The 23,186-nt window shown below is 44.5% G+C and overlaps 4 protein-coding genes across 4 annotated transcripts in view; 1 reads left to right on the plus strand and 3 right to left on the minus strand.

The window, feature by feature from the left end:
• PECAM1 (platelet and endothelial cell adhesion molecule 1) overlaps positions 1-1,899 on the minus strand; it is a gene marked incomplete at its 5' end in the record, with an annotated part of 37,323 nt that extends 35,424 nt beyond the window's left edge. The window contains one exon of the mRNA XM_084273739.1: positions 1,830-1,899. Coding sequence (XP_084129865.1) covers positions 1,830-1,899 — 70 coding nt within the window. The remainder of the gene's footprint in view (positions 1-1,829) is intronic.
• Positions 1,900-2,143: 244 nt separating this feature from the next.
• On the plus strand, positions 2,144-4,704 carry MILR1 (mast cell immunoglobulin like receptor 1; the record flags this gene model as incomplete). The annotated part of the gene is made up of 5 exons (XM_084273740.1): positions 2,144-2,429; positions 2,763-3,047; positions 3,548-3,661; positions 4,083-4,169; positions 4,622-4,704. 5 exons carry the CDS (start codon positions 2,144-2,146, stop codon positions 4,702-4,704), a joined length of 855 nt encoding a protein of 284 aa, XP_084129866.1.
• A 1,847-nt stretch (positions 4,705-6,551) lies between these two features.
• On the minus strand, positions 6,552-11,890 carry POLG2 (DNA polymerase gamma 2, accessory subunit; the record flags this gene model as incomplete). Its single annotated transcript, XM_084273445.1, has 8 exons — positions 6,552-6,939; positions 7,813-7,913; positions 8,475-8,555; positions 8,993-9,133; positions 10,012-10,185; positions 10,541-10,646; positions 10,794-10,920; positions 11,347-11,890. 8 exons carry the CDS (start codon positions 11,888-11,890, stop codon positions 6,774-6,776), a joined length of 1,440 nt encoding a protein of 479 aa, XP_084129571.1. The 3' UTR covers positions 6,552-6,773.
• A 2,126-nt stretch (positions 11,891-14,016) lies between these two features.
• Positions 14,017-21,148, minus strand: DDX5 (DEAD-box helicase 5). The gene is made up of 13 exons (XM_084273428.1): positions 21,030-21,148; positions 19,351-19,516; positions 19,106-19,202; positions 18,885-19,018; positions 18,696-18,761; positions 18,155-18,296; positions 17,917-18,077; positions 17,572-17,744; positions 17,300-17,410; positions 17,012-17,073; positions 16,875-16,934; positions 15,400-15,624; positions 14,017-14,785 (listed from the first exon to the last, which is right to left on the minus strand). The coding sequence occupies exons 1-13, from the start codon at positions 21,059-21,061 to the stop codon at positions 14,403-14,405; spliced, it is 1,812 nt and encodes a 603-aa protein (XP_084129554.1). The 5' UTR covers positions 21,062-21,148; the 3' UTR covers positions 14,017-14,402.
• Between the last annotated feature and the right edge of the window lie 2,038 nt (positions 21,149-23,186).

Below are 23,186 nucleotides of genomic sequence, written 5' to 3' on the forward strand. Positions count from 1 at the left end.
AAAGAAATATTCTAGTCTTGTGGTTAGTTGTCAGCGTTTCCATGAAAGAAACATTGGTGAGGGTGGGGGGAAGGTTGCTTAAAAAAATATTAAACAAAAAAACAAAACCCCAAACAACCAAAACAAGAAGGAAGGAAGTTGCACTCAAAATTCTGTGAGGAAACTTTGCAATGCTGCAGCAGACCAGGCTTTGGGAGGGATTTTTTTATTACACAGGAGAGGAGGGCTGACTCTGCAGAGCGATCTTGTTAACTTCAGAAACAAGACCCAAAAAAACCCCCCAAAAAACTAAAAAAAAACCCAACCCAAATACAACCAACCAAAACCCAAGGATCCCAGCAACACTTTTAAGCCATTCTCTGTGTACTTCACATATAACAGGCCCTATACTTCTTCATAAGGCATTGCCCATGTATAGCTTTAATTTGGCCAGAGGTGGACAAAGAGCATCTACTTGCTGCAATTGTAATTATGTAGCTTTGAATTGCTGTTTAGATTATCAGATTAGTCATATAATTGGTTCTTGTGGTGACATGCAACTCCACCATGAGAACTGCACTTTTTAGTACTGTATCTCACTTCCTCACAGATTAGAATCTGAAGCTTGACCAAAACATTCCCCTAACAAGCTGGCTAGCTGGAAATATTTCTTAGCATCTTAAAACTTCTATAGTTTTTATATTTTTTAAACAATTTTTTAAAAATTATATTGCTGCTGGAAAAACAACGTCACATACTCTCTTAGTCTCAGCCATACTATCACTTGCATAATCTCTAGTAAATGTGTGACTGATATGAATCAGTGATCTCACTTCCTTATAAGAACAGTGCAGGAAAAATGATATGTCTTATATACTGCATGTTGGCATGGTTCTATCACACAGCACACACATGGAAAAGCTGCTGATTATGTCAGCTACAGCTAAAACAACTCTATGTATCATTTAGCTATATTCCAAAATGCTGTCTCTCACTCTAGAGCTGCTGCTTCTGCCCACTGCTGTGTATGCCATGGGCTAAATTAAAGTAGAATACTACAAAAGTCTTTACACCACATCAGTAAAGATGAGCACTGTTTCCATATTTAGGACTTCCTCAACCCCTAGAGCCACTCCTCAAAGATTTCGTTAGTGCAACTCCACCAGCTGTCTTGCTCAGGATCACGCAAAATGTTTTTTCTCGCAATTCTACTATTTTCCTACTGTAAGACAAGAACATATTTTTTACATATAATGAATCTTCCTAAACAAGAACCACTGTTTCTTGCCTGGAAGCTTTATTTTCTTCTTTTGGTTCAGATGTCTCAGCAGATTCAAAAAGCAGCAGGAAATGACAAAGGTAGGTTCTCTCTTTTTTATTTTGGTATATGCGCCAAAATCAACTTAAAAACGGGGGGGAGGGATTTAAAAATGTCCAAAACCGTCATGTAAAATTTAATCTTTTGCCCCTGTCTATGCAGTGAGGCAGCTTACAGCTGATTTTGCTAGTCTCTATGTTCAGTTGTTAAAACCTTATTTTTCCTCTCTAAAAATCTTGTAATTTATCTTAGTCATGACTTCTTTATTACAATTTTCTAAGAAGAGATATTACAAGTTTTTATTACAAATTGGTTTGTACAATTTCATAAAAGCACACTAATTTAATTGACTGTCAGGTCTCCTGCTGCTGCTATTCAAAAATTCAATCTACTGACACAAGGTTAATTCTGCCTGTTTACATACAAATTTTATTTAAAATAAAACACTGTTTTTACTTTCAGGTTCATGTGCTCTCTCTCAACTAGCACATAAAATTACTTTCTCCTATAGTCAACATCCCATAATACTTACCTTTTATGCTTCTGTTATCTTCATTGGTGCTGCAGTTCAAAAGTATTTTTGTTAGTTTATCTGGATCCATCTGGTGGCTTAGGGTGTATATGCCATTTTGTATGAAGACATGCGTTTGTCATCAGGTGTTTGAAGCTGCCTGCTGATTCTGAAAAATACAAAGTTGTGTTGCCTGCTACCAGAGGCAAAGAAAACAACCCCCTGTATCAACAGAAATAAAGATATCCTGGTCCTTAACATATTTGGGGAAAAATCTGAGAGTTTCTTGGATGCTATGTGCAGTGAACTCACTCAGAAGTTTCTTCTTTCCAGAGATGCTATCCAATCCCAGACTCACAGCTCTTCAGGGGACTTTGAACGTAGTGATGAACCAGAACGTGACACTCTCCTGCCAGCCAGATGGTGGATCTCCACCTGTCACATACACATTGTTTAAACACAATAAGATGGTATCCACATTAAATAGGACAGACTTGACCCCTGCTTTGTTTAACATGACTATCAGCTCTGCCAGTGACCTGGGTGAATACAAATGCAAAGCTGAAAATAACATCTCCAGTGGTGGAAAATACAGCAAGAGTCTCATCTTTACCCTTCTAGGTATGTCTTGCTGTACACCTTCTCAGCACATTTTATTGTAGGAGAACATAGCTATGCCTGATGCAATGTATCTGCAGCAGCCGGAGTCAGGAGTTTGTTTGCAGCAAGTACTGTTTTGGACTGCAGTGTGTGTCTGCTTTGATTGCAGAGCTGAACTTTACTGCAAACAGCTACTATTTCCTTAGGAGCCAGCGGTGCTATTCTGATCTGGCTCACTGAGCCCTCCATCCTGGATGCTAATCTCATCTGCTAACGTTGCCGCTTAACTGCAAGTCTGGCTTTGGCGCTTATCCTGTACCCAGTGATACAGTCTTCTCAGTTTTCTTTTTACAGAGCCAATTTCCAAACCAGTGCTGAGCTCACCCATCTCTGAAGTGAAGAAAGGCCAAAGAGTGACCTTGTCTTGTCTCTCAGAGAAAGGCTCTCTTCCTATCACATACATATTCTTCAAAGGAAAACAAAACATCTCTCCACCAGTGAAGATGCAGAAGAGAGAAGCAGCTGTGATTTTTCTATTTATCAATTCCTCTAGTGACTTTGGAACCTATAAATGCAGAGCTGAAAATAGCTTTCACAATAATACAAAATACAGCAACAGTTTCAACTTTACATTAGCAGGTAGGTATGCATGTTGTGAGTTTACCACTGTTGATAAAACAGGGACCATGCAAAATTCAGAATGTTATTAACTGTAACTTTCTTAGTCAGAAATTCTGTTCCTGCAATGTAATGCTGAAAATATGTTTTTTTAAAAATTGAGTTTTTAAAATTAATGTAAAAAGACAGAACTCCATGCAGTCTAGATAGTAGTAGAAGTTAAGTGACCATTAAGTATGGCTGTTGAAAGATTCACTTTTACCAGAGGCCACCTGGCCCATCTCGGGGACAGTGAAGTTTCATTCTTCCCTCTGGTCCTGTGAAAAGGAAAATATCCTGGCACTAGCCAGCTCCCTTCCTTCTGCTGTGGCACGGCGCAGCTGAGACTCTTCTGAGTAGATCTATTAACCAGAGTTAATTCAAAAGCTGAAAGAAATGCAAGGACTTGACGTTAATTCACAGAAAATACTTCGAATATGAAACATTTCACTGCATACATACCTTTTTTCTCTTTTTGGCAGAAGAGAGAAGCCATTCTCAACCCCTGCTCATTTCTCTTGGGCTCATCTTGCTACTATTTGTAATAGGATTGGCTCTGGCAATTCCATTTTTCATCATTCCTTCATATAAAGCAAGTGAGTTATTTGAACGTCTCTCATTTTCCAGAGGTGCTTTTTATGTTGTCAGTACACTTTAGTGTGCAAACATCTCATTACAAGTAGAGTTATGCTCTTGGTATTTTAGGATGGTGTCAAGTTTCCCCTTAACCAGCTTAGCCAACCTAACAAACCCCTGACAAGACAAAACATCTCAACTATGTTGTAGATGGCAGGTCTGGGATGGAGGAAGCAAAGCATATAATACACATAAATGTTGAAAGGAATTGGACCTCATTATTCTTAGTAAAGAAAGGAAATGCTATTAAAAATGCCCTTGCTTAAGCAATAATAACCTGAGATCTCCAAGTATTCAAAAAAATACCATGGAGCTTTTGTTTCCCTCTAGGAAAAAGTGATACATGTGTGTAGGTATGTGTTTTTCTTTTACAATTTGCAGAAAAATTCAAGTCTGCTAGGTCCTCAAGTGGCCTTACTTCAAAAATGAATGAAGAACCTGAAAACTACGTCATATACACAGAGATCGGTAAGTTCATGTTAATCCCCAGGCACTCATGAAACTTGTGGGAGTGTGGTTGCAGAATGCTGTTAAAACTATTTGTAGCTGGTATGGACAAATTCTTTCAGGGATGGCAAAAGCAGCAGAAGGGAACACCTACTACTATTCAGTCAGTGAGCTAGTGCTCCTACTGACTGTGCCTTTGAAGGATCATATTTGGCACAACCCACCAGCCATGCAGCCAAAACTGCAACTCCTTAAATGAAGTTAACTCATTAAGTTCTATACAAAAATCTACTGCAAACAGAAGTAAAATTAAGAACAGTGGCAGTAGCTTAGATAAGGCCCAGGATTGTTACAGAAAGCACGGTAGATTGATACTCAATATGGAATCTCAATGCTTTGTTTCAAGATTAAAAATAATAATTAAAAAAAATTGGTCTCTCCTAATGAATTGCTATTCATCATCTTTAATCCAGAGCTTGTTAAACCAGAAGAAGAATACGTCAATGTTTCTGTGGTTAGAAGAGAAGATGAAAAAGGTGAAAACCTCAAGCTATGACACTGGAACATCTGATACATACAAATGCTTTTGGAGGATTTTGCTGGGGGGAGGCAGGGGTTAGATAGTAGGAGTTACATACTGAAAATGCTTACTGGCTATGGAGAAAGTAAAGTAACTTTAAGACTTCTTTGAGGGGAAAAACCCCACGCCCCCCCATATAAAAATCCTATCACCATCCAATGGCCCAAAAATTCAACAGTCTCATTATGACATTATGCAGGAGGTGCTATTAGTGACCAAGTTACTGATGGTATATCCTTTTGTTGTGTATCTGTACCAAAAGAAACAAATAATTATAAACTATATTATTTTGGGTTTTAGTAGAGAAGAGGGCATGTGCTACGGTCTATTCAAAGGTCCTTGTCAGAGATTGAGTACAAGGTAAGATCTCTTTTGCATTCTCTTAATCACATATTTTTAAAGAACCTTTCTGAAGTCCTCAGATGTGGTAAGTACCACCAAGTCTGCACAGAAAGAGATGTTTAGATACTGATTGCCTGGCCTAATTATTTTGTAGACAGACAATATAGCTTGTTCTCTACTAGCAAGCAAAATCCCCAACTCATAATCTCTAAAAACTGCAACTTAGAAGAAAAAAGCAGAAGAGATGAAAATTGGAATTAACAAAGACCCAAACAGCAACTTCATTAGACAGACAGCAGCTTGTTGTCCATATAGCACCATAAAAACTGAAACAAAACAATGAATGCTACCACTGTCCAGGAGGATCCTGCTGGACACAATATATTAGTCTGCTACTATATACATATAATAAATAAACAAAAAGGAGTAAGTGTGTAAAGCTGTTGCCCAGACACAAGAATTTAATAGTTCTTCTGAACTAGAAACTGGATTGTTTGCAAAAATAAGATAATCAAAAGGCTTTAGTCAAATGTTTAAAAAAAAAAAACCCAGCTGTGTTGCACATGCTGGAGGCTCCATGTTTGGCCTCCAGACCTGCTGTTACCCTGCAGCAGGGATGGCAGCTTCCTCAGCTCAACACGGCTTCAGCTCTCCCGCTGGTGATAGGATGCCAAAGTTAACTTTTCGTACAGTTAACACCAAAACAAATCCTGCATCCTGCTATAGGCTGTTTCTTGGATATCTCTGGCTTGGTTAATGTTATTCTATAGCCATTTTTATGGAGAATTCAGAGTTCAGCAAGTCCTGCTATGCTAACCCTTATGCATTGTATCTAGCATAATTACACCGTACAGCAACTAACATCATTTAGTGTATTGCAGTTACAAATAGCCCATTTATAGTTAAGTAAGCACCACATGAATAGAAGAATTTAAGCAAGTCCTTGTGTTTCATGGCATCAGTGACTATCAGTGTCCACAGGCCCCATTGCATACACCTTAAAGCACTGTAATACAGTGACTTCACCAGTTGTATATGCATAAAGCATCTACAGAGGATCAGAGTCACGGTGTTGTGTCTGTGCAAACTCTTGTATCCCATTTGCACTACAACACTTCAGTACAGGATAAGTATTACACATTAGTCTTTTCCCACCATTTCCTATGTACACATTTTTGTCCACAAAAATGCCTGTCAAAAACGGTTCACAATTTATTTCCTCTGTTACTCTTGATAATGTATTTCTGATGCTTAACAAATGCAAGATGAAGTAGCTTAAACGTTGAATAACTGAGCCCATGTGATTGAAGTGCATTCCTATAGACAGCAGAAAAACTCATACTGATGTTATTAAAATATTTACGTTTTTCATGTAACAATACCAATTTCCAGCTAACTGTATCACCAATACACAGATGAAAGATTAATTTTTAGTTTAGAACGGATTATTTTCAGTAAGATAGTAAAACTGAAGACATGAAAGAAAATACAGCTAGCCCTGCCAACGAGGGACAAGTCCATTTCTTCCCTCTTCTCAAGGTAACCTGGAAGATCTACGTGGTCTAGATTTGACAGAAAAAAGATGCACCTCCAGGTTTTAGCAGCGTGACAGGCTGCGAAATCACTGAGTTCGTGACACCGTAAAAGCCAGTCCAGGCACAGGTGTTTAAGAAATAAATGTCTTTTATTCTACAAATTTAAGTTTACACATTTTTAGCTGATGATACATACTTAGTTAAAAAGTCCTTCAGCCTAGAAATGTGTATCATTTCCTTCATGGTGGTGTCTCTGCTCCTCATCTGGACCACTCCATTTTCTAGAGTGGCATCAGTTATCAAGACTGTGAAGAGAATACTCATCTCATCATACCTGCAAAGAGAAGAGCACAGTTGTTACTGCTTTTGCTGTATGCAAAGTTCAGATGTACAGATGACCACAAGCTGTAAATATTTATTTTTGCTATACTGTACTAAATCCAGTATGAAGACACCAGTTTTCTTGTTACCATTCCTTGCTTTCCTAATGACATTTCTTATTTAGTTACTTTAGTACATAAAAAGAATGTTATTTAGTGACCTATTACAAGAGTATTCTTGTAGAAGCAGAATATATCTATTTTTCCTAGTATTTAACAGCCAGACTTACAAATAGCCATATTTATTTTCTCTCTGGAAAAAATACTCATCAGTATGCTCAAGGTCTATTGACATGAGCAGCAATATGCTCAAAAATCACTCCTGAAAAAGAAATCATATGAAGCCCTCAACTGGAATAGCAGCTTTAATTTTCAGAACAAATTACATCATATATGCTCATGGCAATCATTCTAGACTTAAAAAACTTTTTAAGTTCAAGACTAGACACTGTGCTATTTGCAATAGTATTTAAGAATGAAACACAGAATCAGTTGCAGAACTGGAGGGTGAGGGTGGGAAACAGCTCTGCCAGCAATGTCTTTAAGAAGTTTATTTTCAATAGGTAAGCCTCTAAAAGGCATTTCACAGTGTCAGAGAAACAAAACTGAAGTGTGGCAGGCTTATACTTCAGTTACTTAATTTTAAAAATTATCTGACATCACTCTTTGTAATAAATGAATTGAATCCAAGTTCAGGATACATGCCTTCAGTCATGTGGTTACTGAACTCGATAACTCCTTACTGAAAGCAGGCATATTTTCACTAGTCCACAGAAAGTCACCTTTCACCTTCACAGTTTAATTTACAAAAGCCTGTTTCTCCTTACTTTGTGTACAGCTGTTCCAGAGATACCTGCAGCGTTTCAAGGTAACCCGGCCATACAGAAATTCTGTTTTCTGTCAGCTCATTGAACAATCCTTGACAAACCTGTATGTATTTAAAAACAAAAGTTAAAACACAGACTTTGGGAGGGTCGGAAATCCTATTCAAAGAAACCATTAAAACTCTAGTATGTGCTATTAGGTGGTGTTAATATTCTGGCTGAAAGAGTCTCAAAGTAGAAACCAGCTTGGCAATTAAATCTCTATTTCAATTTTAAAACATTCCAGTGCAAGTTTCCCCCCTTCAGAGGGGACTGGCTTAATGACTGACTCAAAAAATTCTAAAATACCCTTCTGAAGATGCAACCTGTGCTTCAAGATAATTTGCAAAAACAAGTTGAGAGGGATTATTTTGTTTCTTTTCCTTAATTTTGCAGGGAACAAATACAAACTCTCTTCTAATGGCAGCGAAGGCATCTATAGCCCCTGCTGCAGTGTACTCCTTTGGCTCTGGCTCAGAAGCTGCAGAGTGGAAGCACTGTAAAGTCTGCCTAAACACCAATCTCCCAGAATCAAAGGAGCAGTGAGGTTTTCCCCAACCCTGAATTGTAACAGAAAGTTACATCGAGAATCAACGTCCAAAGTTAAAATATTCCTTATGACATACCTGCCTCAGCTCTGCTGCTGGACCTTTTCCTACATCCAAGGCCACTTTCAGAGGTGCTAAACAAGGATGAAGCTTAAGTACCTAATAATTTTACAAAAAGCAGAAGATTACTAGGTGTATTTAGCATGAATTTTTATCAGGAAACTTTTTTTCACTGAAATGAAGGTTCTAAACATGCTAAAGTTTTCTCATAGCACAAAATCCTGAATTTTTTAACTTTATTTAACTAGCACACAGCTTGGTTAGCGTGGCAGAAATTATTCCATTCTGGCCGAGCCCCAGAAAAGAGATGAAGTTTTGTCAGCAGAGCTCCATCATCTTTAATGAACTGGAGCCATCAGACAGCCCAGCTGTTACTGAATTTTGTCTGCACCTGCTGGAGACAAAACAGAGGGGTGGAAATGCTGGGAAGGGAGATGTTTCCATGCTTGAATTTACCACATTGCCCAATGTTTTGTACTTAGACCTGCCCCTGCCTTCCCTATCTGTTCTTCCTTACACTTCCTACAGACAGTTACCTTCCTCTGGGAATTCCTCTTTTTTGTTAATGGGTTCTCAGCTAGCTGTAGAGAATCAAAGAGATAAGCCAATGCTCCTCGGTCCAGATTTCCACTCACAGACAGAACGTGAGGAATAACATTCTTCCTTCCATCTCGGCCCTGGAGAGAGAAAAAACAAACCACAAAGGGATACTTCAAATACAGTCTCAAAGGGCTTTTCAATGTATAATGAGGCACTGAGCTCAAGCACATTTATTACATATAAAACATTGTCACATATATATTTTTAAAAGTTACCAGCAGCCTTAAAAGTGTTAACAGTAACCAGATGAAGACTGTGACACTGGGGAGAGAAGACCAGAGGAGGATGGGAATATTTTCCTGTCCTGCCTCTCCAATCATAGATGTAAATTTATGGTAAATACACTTGAAACTCTGTGTTTTACTTTGGGGGTTTGCAGAACTGTCACAAGGAGGAGAAGGCTGCAGTTTACTGATGAAACAGCAAGTTACTCTCATTCCATCTGTTCAGCCTGACTTTCCAAACATTGCTGTTGGCCAGGAAGCTTGTCCCTCTCCATTATGTTCTTTGGAAAGGTTTCCCTCTGGTCCATTCCCCCTTGAGTGTGGCAACTTCTATAAAGCCATTTGAGTGTTCAGAATCTATTAATCCACGTGTACTTCTGTAGATATGGAATGCAACAAACTACAGAAAGAAAACACAGTGGTGGATTCTTTTTGATGCCAACTTCCCAATGCAAAGCACAGACTGAGTTTGCCTTGACATTACTCAGACACCAGTAAAGGCCAGTGCAACTGACAACAGCCATCATGTCAGCGTAGCTCAGTTCTAATTTCAACAAATTAACTCCTCACAAAAAGTGCCAAAATGCTGTTTAATGTGCTTTTGAAAACTAAGGTCTGATTGGAGAGTATCAACTGCACTGCTTTTACAAAAGATAGTCACGTACTAAGAAACCATTTCTCTCACACATTATCATCTTTATCAGAAAAGGTTTTTAATGAGTAAAGCTTACAAGTAGTTTTGAACTATCCCCTGGATACATCTGTACCAGTTCAGTATCACCAAGATTCTTCAGTGTTTCTATTGTTTCTGTCCCCCAGGGAAAGCTGTAATGTAAATTAAACCCTCTTCTTCCTTCTTCATCCTTAAAATCAGTGCTGCTGAAGTTAGATGGGCCTACTGCAAACTGAAAATTAAAGATATAAAAGGTGATCACTACTGTGCATACTGAATCAACTACAAAAAAGTCTATGGCTTTCAGCAAGGTATCTTCACAAATTACAGCTCAAACCCCTTTATTGTTTTACAGTATTTTGATCTCAAATCAACTACAAACACAAAACACTTCCCTGCAAAGTCATGTTGTAAACTCCTTACAAACTTGTCACAAATTTTAAGAGCTTTTTTTGTTTCTCACACGAAATACATAACATCTGTGACAAGATCAGGCAAGCCACACAACACCAGTCAGGGTGCCTGATCCCCTTCTCTTTGAGATACAAAGGAGCAGAACACAGTCTCCCTTGAGAATGCTGCTTTACCTTTCTCCACCATTGGAGTCTCTGGCGTAACCAGTAATCGAGCCACTGTCCTGCAGTTCTGGGAGAGCTAAACCATGCAAGCAAAGATGTGGTCCTTTCGCCTATTCTTTAAACAATAGCAAGGTCAGCAAGTTAACTCCTTCAAAAATAACAGGGAAAAAGCAAGAGACCATTCAAAAATAATCCAAAAAGTGAAACAAGTGCAAACAGTTGGTGTAGGCATGAGAAGGGATTAATTTACCCATCAGTCTACCTTTGCAGGTTTTTGCTGTGCTGTTCTTTTCCTGGAACAGAGTGAAAGCACACTCCGACCTGAGCCAGGCCACAGGGCAGTCTTCTGTTCACCAGTTCTAAGCAGCCAACATACTGCGCCAAAGCACCTGTCAAAGCCAAACTGCCATTTTAGCAGCCATGGGGGGGACAAACCCCAAGCTTTTAATTCTACTGAACTGTATGTAGCACCTATCACACACATGCTGTTCATACGTGCAGTCTCACAAGCACTAATGCTCTGCAAAGAAGAGCTCAGCAGCCTGTAGTGCGACTCCTCCAGCTACTCTGACAACCGCGACTCTAACGTGCTCCTCCCGTTACACGGGGCAGCACCCGATGTACACACACTCCAGCGTTTGTGCTGCTCGGGTCCCTGAACAGGACACACTCACAGCACGCTGATGACACCTTCCCAGTGCACTCAGACAACTGGAAAAGCCCCTTAAACGCAGCTGCCTCGGTCCTAGAAAATCAAACGCGATCGGGCTGCCCCGGCACCCGCCTCATCCCGGCGGTGGCGGACTGGGACCTACCGGGAAGCAGGCTCTCTCGGAGCGTGCCCGCGGTCCCTAGCACTTCTTCCAGGGACGGACTGCCTGGCTCCTGGCTACAGCCCCTGCTCTGGAGAGCTTCGCGCAGCGTCTCTAAGTGCAGCAGTCGGAGGCCCGGGCCAGCCGGGGGAGCGGCGGCGGCGGGCGGGCCGTGAAGCGGGGCATCCACTGCGAACACCTGCTCCCGGAAAGCCAGCACCGAGTCCCACCACTGTGCCGCCAGGTTTCCCCGCAGCGCCACGCCCAGCGGCCCGAAGCCCGGGTGGCAGCCACTGAGGTAAGCGCGCCAGGGCAGCTCCGGACGCGGCTCCGCGCCGCCCCGCAGAAAGTGCCGCCGCCAGCACACCTGGAGCAGCTCCTCCCCGCTCGCCGCCTCATCGCCACCGCCCGCCGCCGCCGCCGCGTAGGGCCGCGCCGAGGACCCAGCCTCCGCCCCCTCCGCGGCGGACAGCCGCCCCCTCAGCACGGACCGCCTCAGGGGAGTGCGGCGGCACCAGCGGCCGCCTTGGCGGCAGCCCAACGCCATCTTCCCGGCCCCTCACCTCCCTCATGGGGGGGAGGCAGGAATGCGCATGCGCCACGCCCCAAGCTCACAGGAAGCGGGGCTGGCGCACGGACTGTCAGGAGCGCGCAGGGCCACGCTGGCTGCGCATGCGCGCTGTCACTCCGCGCGCGGCCTGACCGTGAACTCCAGCATTCCCGCCGCCTCGCGCTTCGCGCCCCTCGGCCCGGGCACGGCCTGCCCGCGGCTCGGCGCGTCAGGAGGCAGCGCCCGGCCTTCCCCTCCCGGGGCGAGGCGGTGGGAAGAGCCCGGCGCTTCCCCGTTACGAGAACACGTTACATTGTCCGGAGAGCCCAACGGGCCCAGAGTCGCTCGGAGCAGCCCCGCGCAAGGGCTTCCCGAGCAGGCCGGGCCGGATGCACGGCCCCAGCTCGCAGCGCGTCCGGGCCGTCGCCGCGCTCGGCGGTGGAAATTTCCGTCCCTCAGCGCGGGGTTTGCGGCGGTGCCAGGAGAGGGCGGGGCGTGAGGAGGGCCCGATCTGCGGGCTGGGCAAGCTCAGCCCTGGTGCCTCACCTCCCGGCCCGGCCCAGGGCCGCAGGCAGAGCTGTAGGGTGTGGGTTCGGCGGCCCCTGGGCCAGCCCGCGTAGCTGCAGTAGAGGCCAGGAAGTGGTTTTATATCCAAAGCACGAATATAGCCCCAGCAAACCTCTGATCACAGCACAGCTCCATCGTTGCCCGAGTAAGTTGCCAGAGCCCCTTGTCCACCAGCACAACTTGCCAACACAGGCCCAGGTTTTACTTTAAACAAAAGGTGGGTGGTGCTTTCTCCCCTCTGAAGGGAGAAAAAGGTTCTTTGGAGCAGTTGAGAGACCTCAAAGGCCAGATTTCTACATAAAGGATTGACCCTAACCCTTTTCCATCAATAAAGGATTGTCAAAACCAAGCTCTTCATGCATTACATTTAGGCAACTGACCCAGGAACTTCACAAATAACAGGAATTTAAAATATATGTAACTATTTTTTCCTCTTGTCTCCTGCACTAATAGCACTGGGCAAGGGGAATACTGCAAAGTGATTAAGAACAATCTTTCCACCTTGCCACCTGCAGCTTTAGATTCAATTATGGAACATCAGGACTGGAGCTGAAGTTCTCATAGCAACAGTGAATGATCACAAGAGTACTGTCAACTAGTATAACTCCACAGAAGAAGCAGAAATACATAATTAAGGAGGCAGAACAACACAAGCTGAGCCTCAGAGATCAATTGACACAAAAATCTGAAGTGTAATAGGCTGAGTTCTATTTAAAATAATATAGACATACTCTTGCCTTGACTGTTGCAAACGGATTCAACCTTTAGTACATCAACTGCAGTTAAGCATTGCTAAACCGGAAACTAATCTTTGTTACTGATAAACAAGCAACAGAAAGGAACTCCAAGTCAGCATTAGCTTGAACTTCTATTATACTGTACTTGAAAGCCTTAAGTACTTTAACCCCAGGCCCAGGTATTATTCCAGCTATGCTCATTAAGTAAAACACTATTGCTTGTTTGCCTTGCTGAGCAAGGCAATGCTCAGCAGGGGCAGTGCTTTGAGATTAGATACACATGTACTACACAAGTCTTGAGAAGAATAACCCATGAAATAGTGATGGATCTACAGCCCACTTCCCTCCCCACACATCCATAAAAAAAAAAATCACTGCTCAATACCAGTTTAAGTATAATTTGAAGTTTTAATACTAAGATCTTCCCATTTCTCTGAAGCTCATAGTAAGCCTGCATGCTAACTCACACGGCCTGACAGCTGTAGATACATTACACTCAAGCCTAGTCTGCACATATGCTCGTGTGAAGGCGACAATTATGGTGCTGCAAAAGCTTCCTACGCTTGTAGCAGCTCATGAGCAACACCACTGCAGAGTTTTGGTTAGCAAGACCTGTAGCTACACCTTTACTCCCGTGGATCTTCTCCAGAAACTGGCCCTATGCTCGTGAGACAAGGAAGAGCACTGTTTCCGACAGTTACGTAGAAGCCAGCTTTAGTTTTCTTCCCCATCCAAGCAGAGCCTGCCATGCTAAGCAATCTAGCCCAATCAAGGCAAGGCTGGTTTTTGTATAAGCTTATAATGTTTATTCAGACACAGTTGAGAAACCTTTCTAGAATTTAATATAAAAACATTTGACATTCCATTAATGTAAAGTTGTGCACATGTTGAGAAAATTGCCATCTGAAAGAAAATTCGGTCTTCAAATATCTTTATTGGAAGGCCATGCACTGCCTTCTGTTACTGTATTTCAAATCACTGTACATTTACTTTGAAAACACTGTCTGCATTTTCTAGTACAAAAAACTAAAAATTGTTTCAGGAATGTAGAGAAATATTCAACTTAAATAGCGAAAAAGTGCACCATAATTACTGCTGCACTGCAGTCATTTCTGCATTTCCCATTTCTTAAATAACTATCCTGTTTTGATAACACACAATATAAAGAGCAATTATGAAAAACTGAGACATTTAAATACACTAAGTTATTGAGAGTAGCTTGTCGGCATCGGGTAACCTATCATAGGAGCAGCACCAGTGGCAGGGTAGGCATACTGCTGCTGGTTCATGCCATTGTGCATATTTGCAATGTTACTCCCATACTGCTGCTCATAGCCGTTCTGATAAGCTCCAGCAGGGTTACCGGCCCTGAAGCCAGCCTGCATGCCTGCAGCTGCAAAGCCATTCCCAAAAGGAGTTCCATTACTGAAACTCTGGGCACTGTAAGCCCCATTTTGAGTTTTTGCTCCAAAGTCTCTCTTTCCTAACGCACCATAGTTTCTCTCAAAGTTCTCCCTCTCTCTAAAGCTACTAAATCCACCCCTTTTGCCCGCAGAATATCTGTCCCGTCGATCACCTCTGGAACGACCTATTGGGAGAGACAAGACAGGGTTATGTACATGTACCACAGAGACTGCACTTCACATTCCTTTAAATGCATGAGCTTTGCTAGTAAGAGAATCGAATCTTTCTTCCTTTCTGCCCCAGCAAGGCAGGCCTACAACAGCCCCTTTCCCACTGCTACCTGGACTCTAGAGTTAGAAGACTTATTTCAACCAGAAAGATGCCTGACCTCTGAGAAATTACAGGTTCTCCCCTGTAATGCCAGAGTGGCAACAATCAAGGCAGAAAGTCACCTTCATCTTTCCAAGGGGATGCCCTGGTCCATCTTTCCTAGCCATGTAAGTATAAGTAGGACAGGCCACAAAACTAAGCCTCAAGGAGTTTTATTCTTGAGGAAGTACTTAGAAGTGCAGCTTTGGCCAGCACTATCCATAGGTGCATCACATACTTAGTGGAGTGTTCATGGGGAGGGGGATGTTGGCTTTTGTTACAGGTGTAAATAAATACCTTTTCAGGTCACCGTAACTGGCAGCTAAACCACCTTCCACATGCAGTGTGGAGAGAGATTGGAGGTGGAGTTTTAGTTTCTATTTTGTTCCAAGAGGAGAGGTACACACTGTGGTCAAGACCACTACTTACCTGAACCTCTGTCTTCAATCAACTGAAGCAATTTGGGGTTGATGGCTTGATTAGCCTCGCGAAGCACAGAGATGAGGTCATTTACTTGCTTAATATTGTTAGGAGTAAAGAATGTGTATGCTGTGCCTGTTTTGGTACTGCGGGCAGTGCGTCCAATTCGGTGGATATAGTCCTCTGAGGAGTTAGGGTAGTCATAATTGATGACAAATTTCACATCTTCCACATCTGTAAAGTGTTGCAGTGTGGCAAAAAGCAAGGTACAAAGTTTTGCACACCACAACAGCCAAATCGAAGATAAACATTAGACAAGAGTACTTTAACGGAGGTAACGGCTGCAAAGAACAGTGTTAGAATTACCCATATCTCTGCACGAGTATTGTGGAAGGAAAGTTATGCACACTCCGTCTGTTCCCGTCTCATCACCCACCCTGTGAGCCAAAACCTTACCATAAAGGAGTATGCATTTGCTTGTCATTCCCAACTCAAGAGTCCCCTTTACAAATCATCAAGTGACATCTGAATGCTTCTTGCAGTAGGGCCACTAAAGCTCACAGCAGCCTCTTCATGTGCTCATTTGAGGACCTTAGAGTAAAAACATACAAGGTCCTTCACATACACACTCATTAGAAGCTCGAAAAAAAAGGGGCCACACTGCTCGTCTTGCCAAGACCTTTGAACCGCAGCTGCAAGAAAAACATACCTGTCCCCCCAAAGTCACCAAGTTGTTTTTATGCACTGTGTCTTGTCTAGGCAAGCGCTTCCAAGAAGCCAGGGTTCACTTGAGAATGTGTCTCTCTCTGGCAGGTCTCGACATGACGACTATGTATAGGTGGAGGAACTTCGACTCTCAAAGGCATTTGAAAAGCCATTGCTTTCCTGCCCCACTTGCTAAAGTGAGAGGTGGGCTTTTTCTCAGATTTCATGTGCCAGTACTCACCAATTTGTACAAGGCTTAGTACATTTTAAAGCTGCTCTCTCCATTTCATGGTTGAAAAAAAAATTTCATTGAACATTCAAGTTTGTAATTTTCTTCAACATTTCAGCAAACTCACTGAAATTCAAAGACCCACAGATCACAGCAGACAGTATGCACAAAACTAACAGTACTGCACCATGGCAAATCATGCAAAGCATGGAGAAAAGAGAAATACCAGGGCAAAGTGAACTGTGAATGAAACTGCTTATTTCATGAGAGAACAGTTTATGGGGTAGTAGTTTAAAGGATGATCTTTGCCTTTTGAAGATTACTGGCACACAATGCTCTCAGCTTTCACCTCTCTATTTGACTGGAAGCAGCCAGCCGATCACTTCCACTAGTCCTCCATCCCCCTCGAGTCCTCCGATTGTCATGCCTAGGCCTTGCCACAAAGACTGCACCTTTATGTGAAGAAAACTTAGAAAAATGCAGAGGTTAAAGAAAGCAATAGACTTTCTTTAAAAAGCTTTGGGCAACTGGCATTACGAGTTGTACTAACCTAGACCTCTGGATGCAACATCTGTAGCAATCAGGATTGGTGCTTTTCCATGTTTGAATTCTGTAACACAAGCAACTCATTAGTTTCTTCATTAATTCACAGCTCATACAGTTGCAGAAATTACCCCAAATACTCACCATTTAGAACCCAGTCACGCTCCTGCTGACTTTTATCACCATGAATACCCATTGCTGGCCACCTGAAGAGACAGAAATTACATTAACCTAATTCTATTCCTAGAGTAGTTCCATTAGTCAAAGACATGGCTACCAGCAAATTCCAGACAGATTTAGTTTTAGCTTTTTATCTGGCACCTGATGCTGCAATATTTGACAGTTCAAACACTATAGTTTAGGGGTCACCCATGAAGACTCAAGAGCATGCTCAGACAATCAGGGTGGCTCACTGAAGTTCCAGATACTCACCCATCTCTCCTCATTTTCCTGGTAAGATCATCACACCGTCTTTTGGTTTCCACAAAAACAATTGTTTTGTTCTCTTTCTCACTCATTATCTCTTCCATCAAACGAATAAGCCTATCAGGAAGAGATGACTGTTAGAGCCTGGATTCATTTGTACTCTCACCAGCCTGATTTTGAGTTAAATTGTCAAAAATCCAACAAATTCATTTCAGTTCACAAATGAACATTAACTATCAAAAAGTATTTTGAGTGTTTCCCCTCAACTTGCTACTTACTTGTCATCTTTCTCTACATCATGACACACATCCACGATCTGAAGAATGTTGTGGTTTGCACTTAGTTCTAATGCACCGATGTTGATGTGTACATATTCCTTCAAGAAATCTTCAGCCAGCTGCCTTACTTCCTTTGGCCATGTGGCACTCCACATCAGAGTCTGCCTGTCAGGCTGGGGGAGACAACCAGGTCAGTACAAAATTCAGTAGAGTTAAGTCAAATGCCCAACCAAAGAAAAATCTACCCAGAGAAGCCTGAAAGGTAACTGTACTGGCCTTGCTTTAAAGGACATAGCAGCATTTGTTTCTGCAATACAGATAAATGTGTGAACCACTTATACTCACTCTTATCTGATCCACAATTTTTCTTATCTGAGGTTCAAATCCCATGTCAAGCATCCTGTCAGCTTCATCAAGCACAAGGTAAGTACATCTCCTGAGATTGGTCTTTCCAGCTTCTAAGAAGTCTATAAGTCTTCCAGGTGTTGCGATGCAGATTTCCACACCTAAAAACCAAGCAGTGAAGTTAGCTGAGAGTTTTCACATTGTTGCCTCAGAAAGATGCATCAAGGCTTATCCATACCTCTCTCTAAGTCACGAATTTGTGGTCCCTTTGGAGCACCTCCGTAAATACATGTAGACTTCAAACGGCATGCTCTGCTGTATTCAGCAGCTACCTGCTGCACTTGCTGAGCCAGTTCACGAGTTGGTGCGAGCACAAGACACTAGGAAGAAGATGCCCAGCTTTTAGTCCAATACCTATTTGATACTTCCAGTCTTGAGATTCATTGAAAGGCTGTCACATATTCCTTCAGTGCTAGAATGACAAAGTGGCTTCCACTAGCCCAAATCAGCAAAGGAAACCTACCACCACCTCAATTCCCATTCAACCCTGAGCTGGCCCCTGGAAGTCAGTGACTCTAAGCTGGTCACCTAGCCCTGTCTGTGCAATTTTCAAGCCAATCAGAGCTTATAGAATGTTCTGTGAGACTATCAAAACATGGAACCACTTTAGTGGTTAGAAACACATTACAGATGCTATGCACTCATAAGCACTGACAATCTGACTAGAGAGTATCACCTACTCTAGAAGATAGGATCCCCTTTCATTTAGGAATACTCACAATAGGTCCATCTCCTCGCTCCAGGAATGGCTGATGATTTATATGCACAATAGCAGGCAGCAAGTACTATTTAGAAAAAAGGAAGCTCGTATTACAATCTCTTCCCAGAAGCATTTGGCCTGGGCTAAGCCAGGCCATGCTACTTTCACTGCTGACATCCAGCAGTTTCATACAGGCTACAAAACTTACAGACAGTGTTTTCCCTGATCCAGTCTGTGCCACTCCAACCATATCCAATCCACTCAATGCAACAGGCCAACCTTGTGCTTGAATAGCAGTTGGTTCAGTGAAGTTCTGCCTCTGAATTACCTCCATAACATTTGCTTGAAGAGAAAAATGGAAGCTTATTAACTTAGGCTTCATCTTAAATCAAGCCTGCAAGAACAACCAGTATGCCAGCCTTCACTTACCAGGAAAGTTCGCTTCATAGAAGTTTATAATTGGTTTTGGACAGTTATGGCCCCTAACTGTGACTTCTTTGCTTGATCTGTACTGCTCAACTTCTTGCTGCAAGAAGACAAAAAACATTATTGGAAAACAGCTTTGATACCAAAATTATCTTTTAAGTCACTCCCCCATGCCTGTTGGGCCCCATGACTTTCAGTGTATTTGTACTAATTTGTTTACTTTCGCAGAAGTTGGATAAGGCACATACCACAGTACGTCTAACTACATCAGGATGTTCTTGATAGAAGTTCTTCTCAAACTTGGGCAGTTCATCTAAATTCCATTTCTTTTTTGTAAGTTTTTCCCCAGGGTTTCCAAATTTCTTTCCAGAGAGAGGTCCACCTCTACTTCCTCCAAAACGGGGGGCTCCAAACCTAGAGAAGATCACAATGTAAAATCCAAGAAAGAAAACCCCCAACACCCACCATCTTTCCCACCCTTCTAAGCCTCACCTACAGGATTCTGAAACTCCAGAAAACAGATTAAAGCTGCCCAGGTCACGATCTGCCTAGTTAAACTCATATTCACAGGCTAAGCCACACACATCTTTCAGTTTCCGTAAAATGGAAGTGAAAGGCCTATTTTCAGGTTGCAACATGGGCAAAGCACAGAAGTTAACACCTTTCTATCACCCCATTATCAAAATGGTTTCCCACCCAAATGACACTCCCTTTGTGTGCCAGCCTGCAGAAAGCAGGTAGGGGCACTTAAGAAACCTTGGGTAACTTTCCCATAAACCGTTTTCCTGTATCTCCTCTCACTAACCATGTTTTACGAGGCCACGCGTTTTACATTAGCGTTTTAGGTTAGGTCCTTCCGTTCAAAAAAGGCTCACTTCCAAAGCCTGCCCTGGCAGCCCCGAGGCGCGGCTCGAAGCAACGCCAACCCCCGCGCCGCGGACCGCTAAACTCGATCCGAGCGTGGGGCTCCCTCCCCCGCCCCGATTGCTCCCCGATTTTGCCGGGCAAGCGCCGGGAACGATCCTCCCCAGCACCACACAGCGCTCCCAGAGGGGACCTGGCTGAGTGGCCGCTGCTTCCTGCCAGCGCTGTTTCCTTTGTCTCTCATTTCTGTCTACGCCACATTTTCCAGCCGCTGCCATTTTAGAGTCTGAGCTGGGCGGGGGGAGGAGGAGGAGGAACAAAGGCAGCAGCAGCCGGCATTTTGATTTTCCCTCAGTCACCGCATGGCGGGGCCGGCCATTAACATCCGCTTACACAACACAAAGCGGGAGCCGGCCGGCTTCTGCCAGCAACAGCTAGAGCCGCCGTCCCTTGTGAGGGGGGGAAGGGAGGAAAAGGGAACCGCCCTACCGAGAGCTCCTCAAGGCTTCGGCTCGGCGAAGCGCCCGGCCAACCCACTGACCCACAAACCTCCAGCCAGCCCGCCGCTCCCCAGCCCACCCCCCTCCACCCCCCCCCCCCGGCGGGGGAGCTAAGGGGGGGGGGTGCGGGGGAGGAGTGCTAAGACTCGAGAGCTGCGTAGACCATCCACGCTCGGGGGGTTGCGTCGCAAGAAGGGTGCGGAGCGAGCCCCTTTCTCCCCGAAAAACCCCACCCGCGCCCCTCGTAGGTGGCCACACACAAGCCGGGGCTGCGCTGACGCGGACAGACCGAGCCCCGTCCCAGATTACGCAGCCACCCACGCAGCGCGGCCGCCCTCGCCGGCGCTGTGAGTTCCTGAAGCCAGTTCCCCTCCCCCCGGCCTCCCTTCGCCAAGTTCCGAAGGCCTCCAGACGGCAAGAACCGAGGCGAAGGGCTTCGGGGCCCAACCCCCACGACTCGCCGCCATCTTAAGCGGCTGAAAAAACAACCACCAGAACCCCACAGTCGGTTTAAGAGTCCGGACGCTGGCGGCGGCTAGCGCCAGCCGGGCCCCCGGACTCACCCTCTGTCCCTGTCGCTGGAATACCCGGGCATGGCGATGGTGGCGGTGGGCGAGACGATCCCGGTCACTTAAAGAAGGTGGCGAGAGGCGAGACAGGATCCGGCGCCGCTGACGGGGGCCACCGAATGTAGAGCGCCGCTGCGCCGGATGCCGGTTATATAAAGGGGGCCGCGGGGGCTGCTGGGAACCGGCTGGTGACGCACGCGCAGAACCCGCCCCATCGGTTATGTAAGCGGCCCGAGCTCGCCGGAATCTCCGCCCTCTCCCGCGTGGGCGTGGCAGCGGGTCGGCCGACTGACCGGCTTCTGCGCTCGCGGGCGGAAGTTCCCCTCCTCCTCGGGGCGTGGTTAGCGCCGCCGTCACTGCCCGCAGCGCTCCGCCCACCGGAGCCCACGCTACCCCTCCCCGCACCCTCCCGCCCACGCAAGGGAGGGCGCGAGCGGCCGCGCATGCGCAGAGCTGCCGGTAGGCAGCAGCGCGCGGCCTAACGGGCGGACTAGGCCTCGAGCCGCGGCCTGTCCGCATGCGGCCTGGCGGAAGCGGGGATTTCCCCCGCCCGGCCTTTGCCAAGCGCGGCCTGATCACTTGCGGCCTCCCGGTGTGTTCGCAGGGCCGCGCGGCTCCTCACTGGCCTTCAGCAGCAGCGGTGAGGGAGCAGGGAGGGCGCCCAGCACCTGGCAGGGATGGTCCCCGAGCTGAGAGCCCCACAGGCTCGCCGAGTGACACGAACCGGCTGTGAGAAGCCTCAGACAGACCAACCCCAGCCAGGCCTTAACTAGGAACTGAAATTGGGAGGAAGGGTAGAGCAGCCACGCGTCTGCCTGGGGTTTTTTTGGAGGGACTCAGGAGCTGGATGCGCAGGTCCTGACGTTAAGGGGTTGGACACAGTCACCACAGCTACTCTGAGCAGCGCCTTCAGACTGTTACCCATTGCCTGGACACTTTATAAATGTTAAATACATGTGAATAGAAACAGTTACTATTTTTAATCATTTTGCATTCCACAACAGGGCCAGTAAAGCAATTCAAAGGTCACAAGTACATCAGGGCATTGCAGGACAGGGCTGATTAGCAAGCACATGTGTAATCCAGTATCTGAAGTGGGCACTGTTTGCTTACCTGCCCTGCTTTGCTAGTAGCAGGAATAACACTTGAAAAATGTCTTGCTACCTGAGGATTAAAGCACACAACAGAAAAGGTAAAGCTGGGAGCCTAAATACAAGCAGCCATATTGCCAGACCACCTGTTTTCAACAGTGGCCAATGTGAATGAAAACAACATAAGGAAGGAGAAGTGTCATAACAACACTCCCCATTTATATCCTCCCACCGTCAGGCAATCTGTGCCTTAAGGCTTTTCTGAGGCAAAAATAACTGTATTCGATGGCCATTTCTTCTCATTTTTGTTCTATTTATGCACTTAGCTTCTAAGATACCATGATAGTTTCACATTTTAATTGTATGCTGCCTGAAAAACACTTACTTTCATTTTCAGTGTATTGCCTGGTAAGAACAAGGCACATGGGAAGAAAAGAGTTATTACAAATGGTGAGTAAACATTTTGTAGTTATTTAGACCATCTGTGGACATTAATTTCTTCTAAATCACCTCCTCTGTAAGCCAAAGATACTCTCCCCTTTAGAAACAATGCCAGGCCTGTGATTATACTTGCCATTTCCTCTTTATTGACAAGAAACAATTATTTTTGTTCCAGTATGGGGTAACTGATTTAACAGAGCTTGTTAAAGATTTTTGTCCCAAAATACTTTTTAACACTCCATATACCTCCTGCCCTGTAAGACTTCTTGCTTCTGATGAGCCTGAAAATGGTTTAACAAAAGCTGTGAAAATTAATAGCAACTTGCCTGATCTTTGCCTGTTCTCCCCAATTACATTTAGCTTACCACATCGATTTTCTGTTGTTGTTTGTATATAGCTTACTGGTGCCTGTTACCCCACAGTTTAACCTTGCCAAAGTTTTAAAAGAATCAAAAAGACTAAACCAACACAAAACACATCTCGTGTCTCCCAAGCGTCTAATCTTCAAGAGGCTCTTTTTGACTTCCTCCTTGAAACCAACCCTTCATTTTTGTGTTCCACCCCTTTAAGTTAAGCATTGATTTTTCTGGGGTTTCTCCCCTTACCTGGAGCCGACGCA

This window comes from Gallinula chloropus (assembly GCF_964237585.1).
Source record: "Gallinula chloropus genome assembly, chromosome: 20".
Classification (NCBI taxonomy): domain Eukaryota; kingdom Metazoa; phylum Chordata; class Aves; order Gruiformes; family Rallidae; genus Gallinula; species Gallinula chloropus.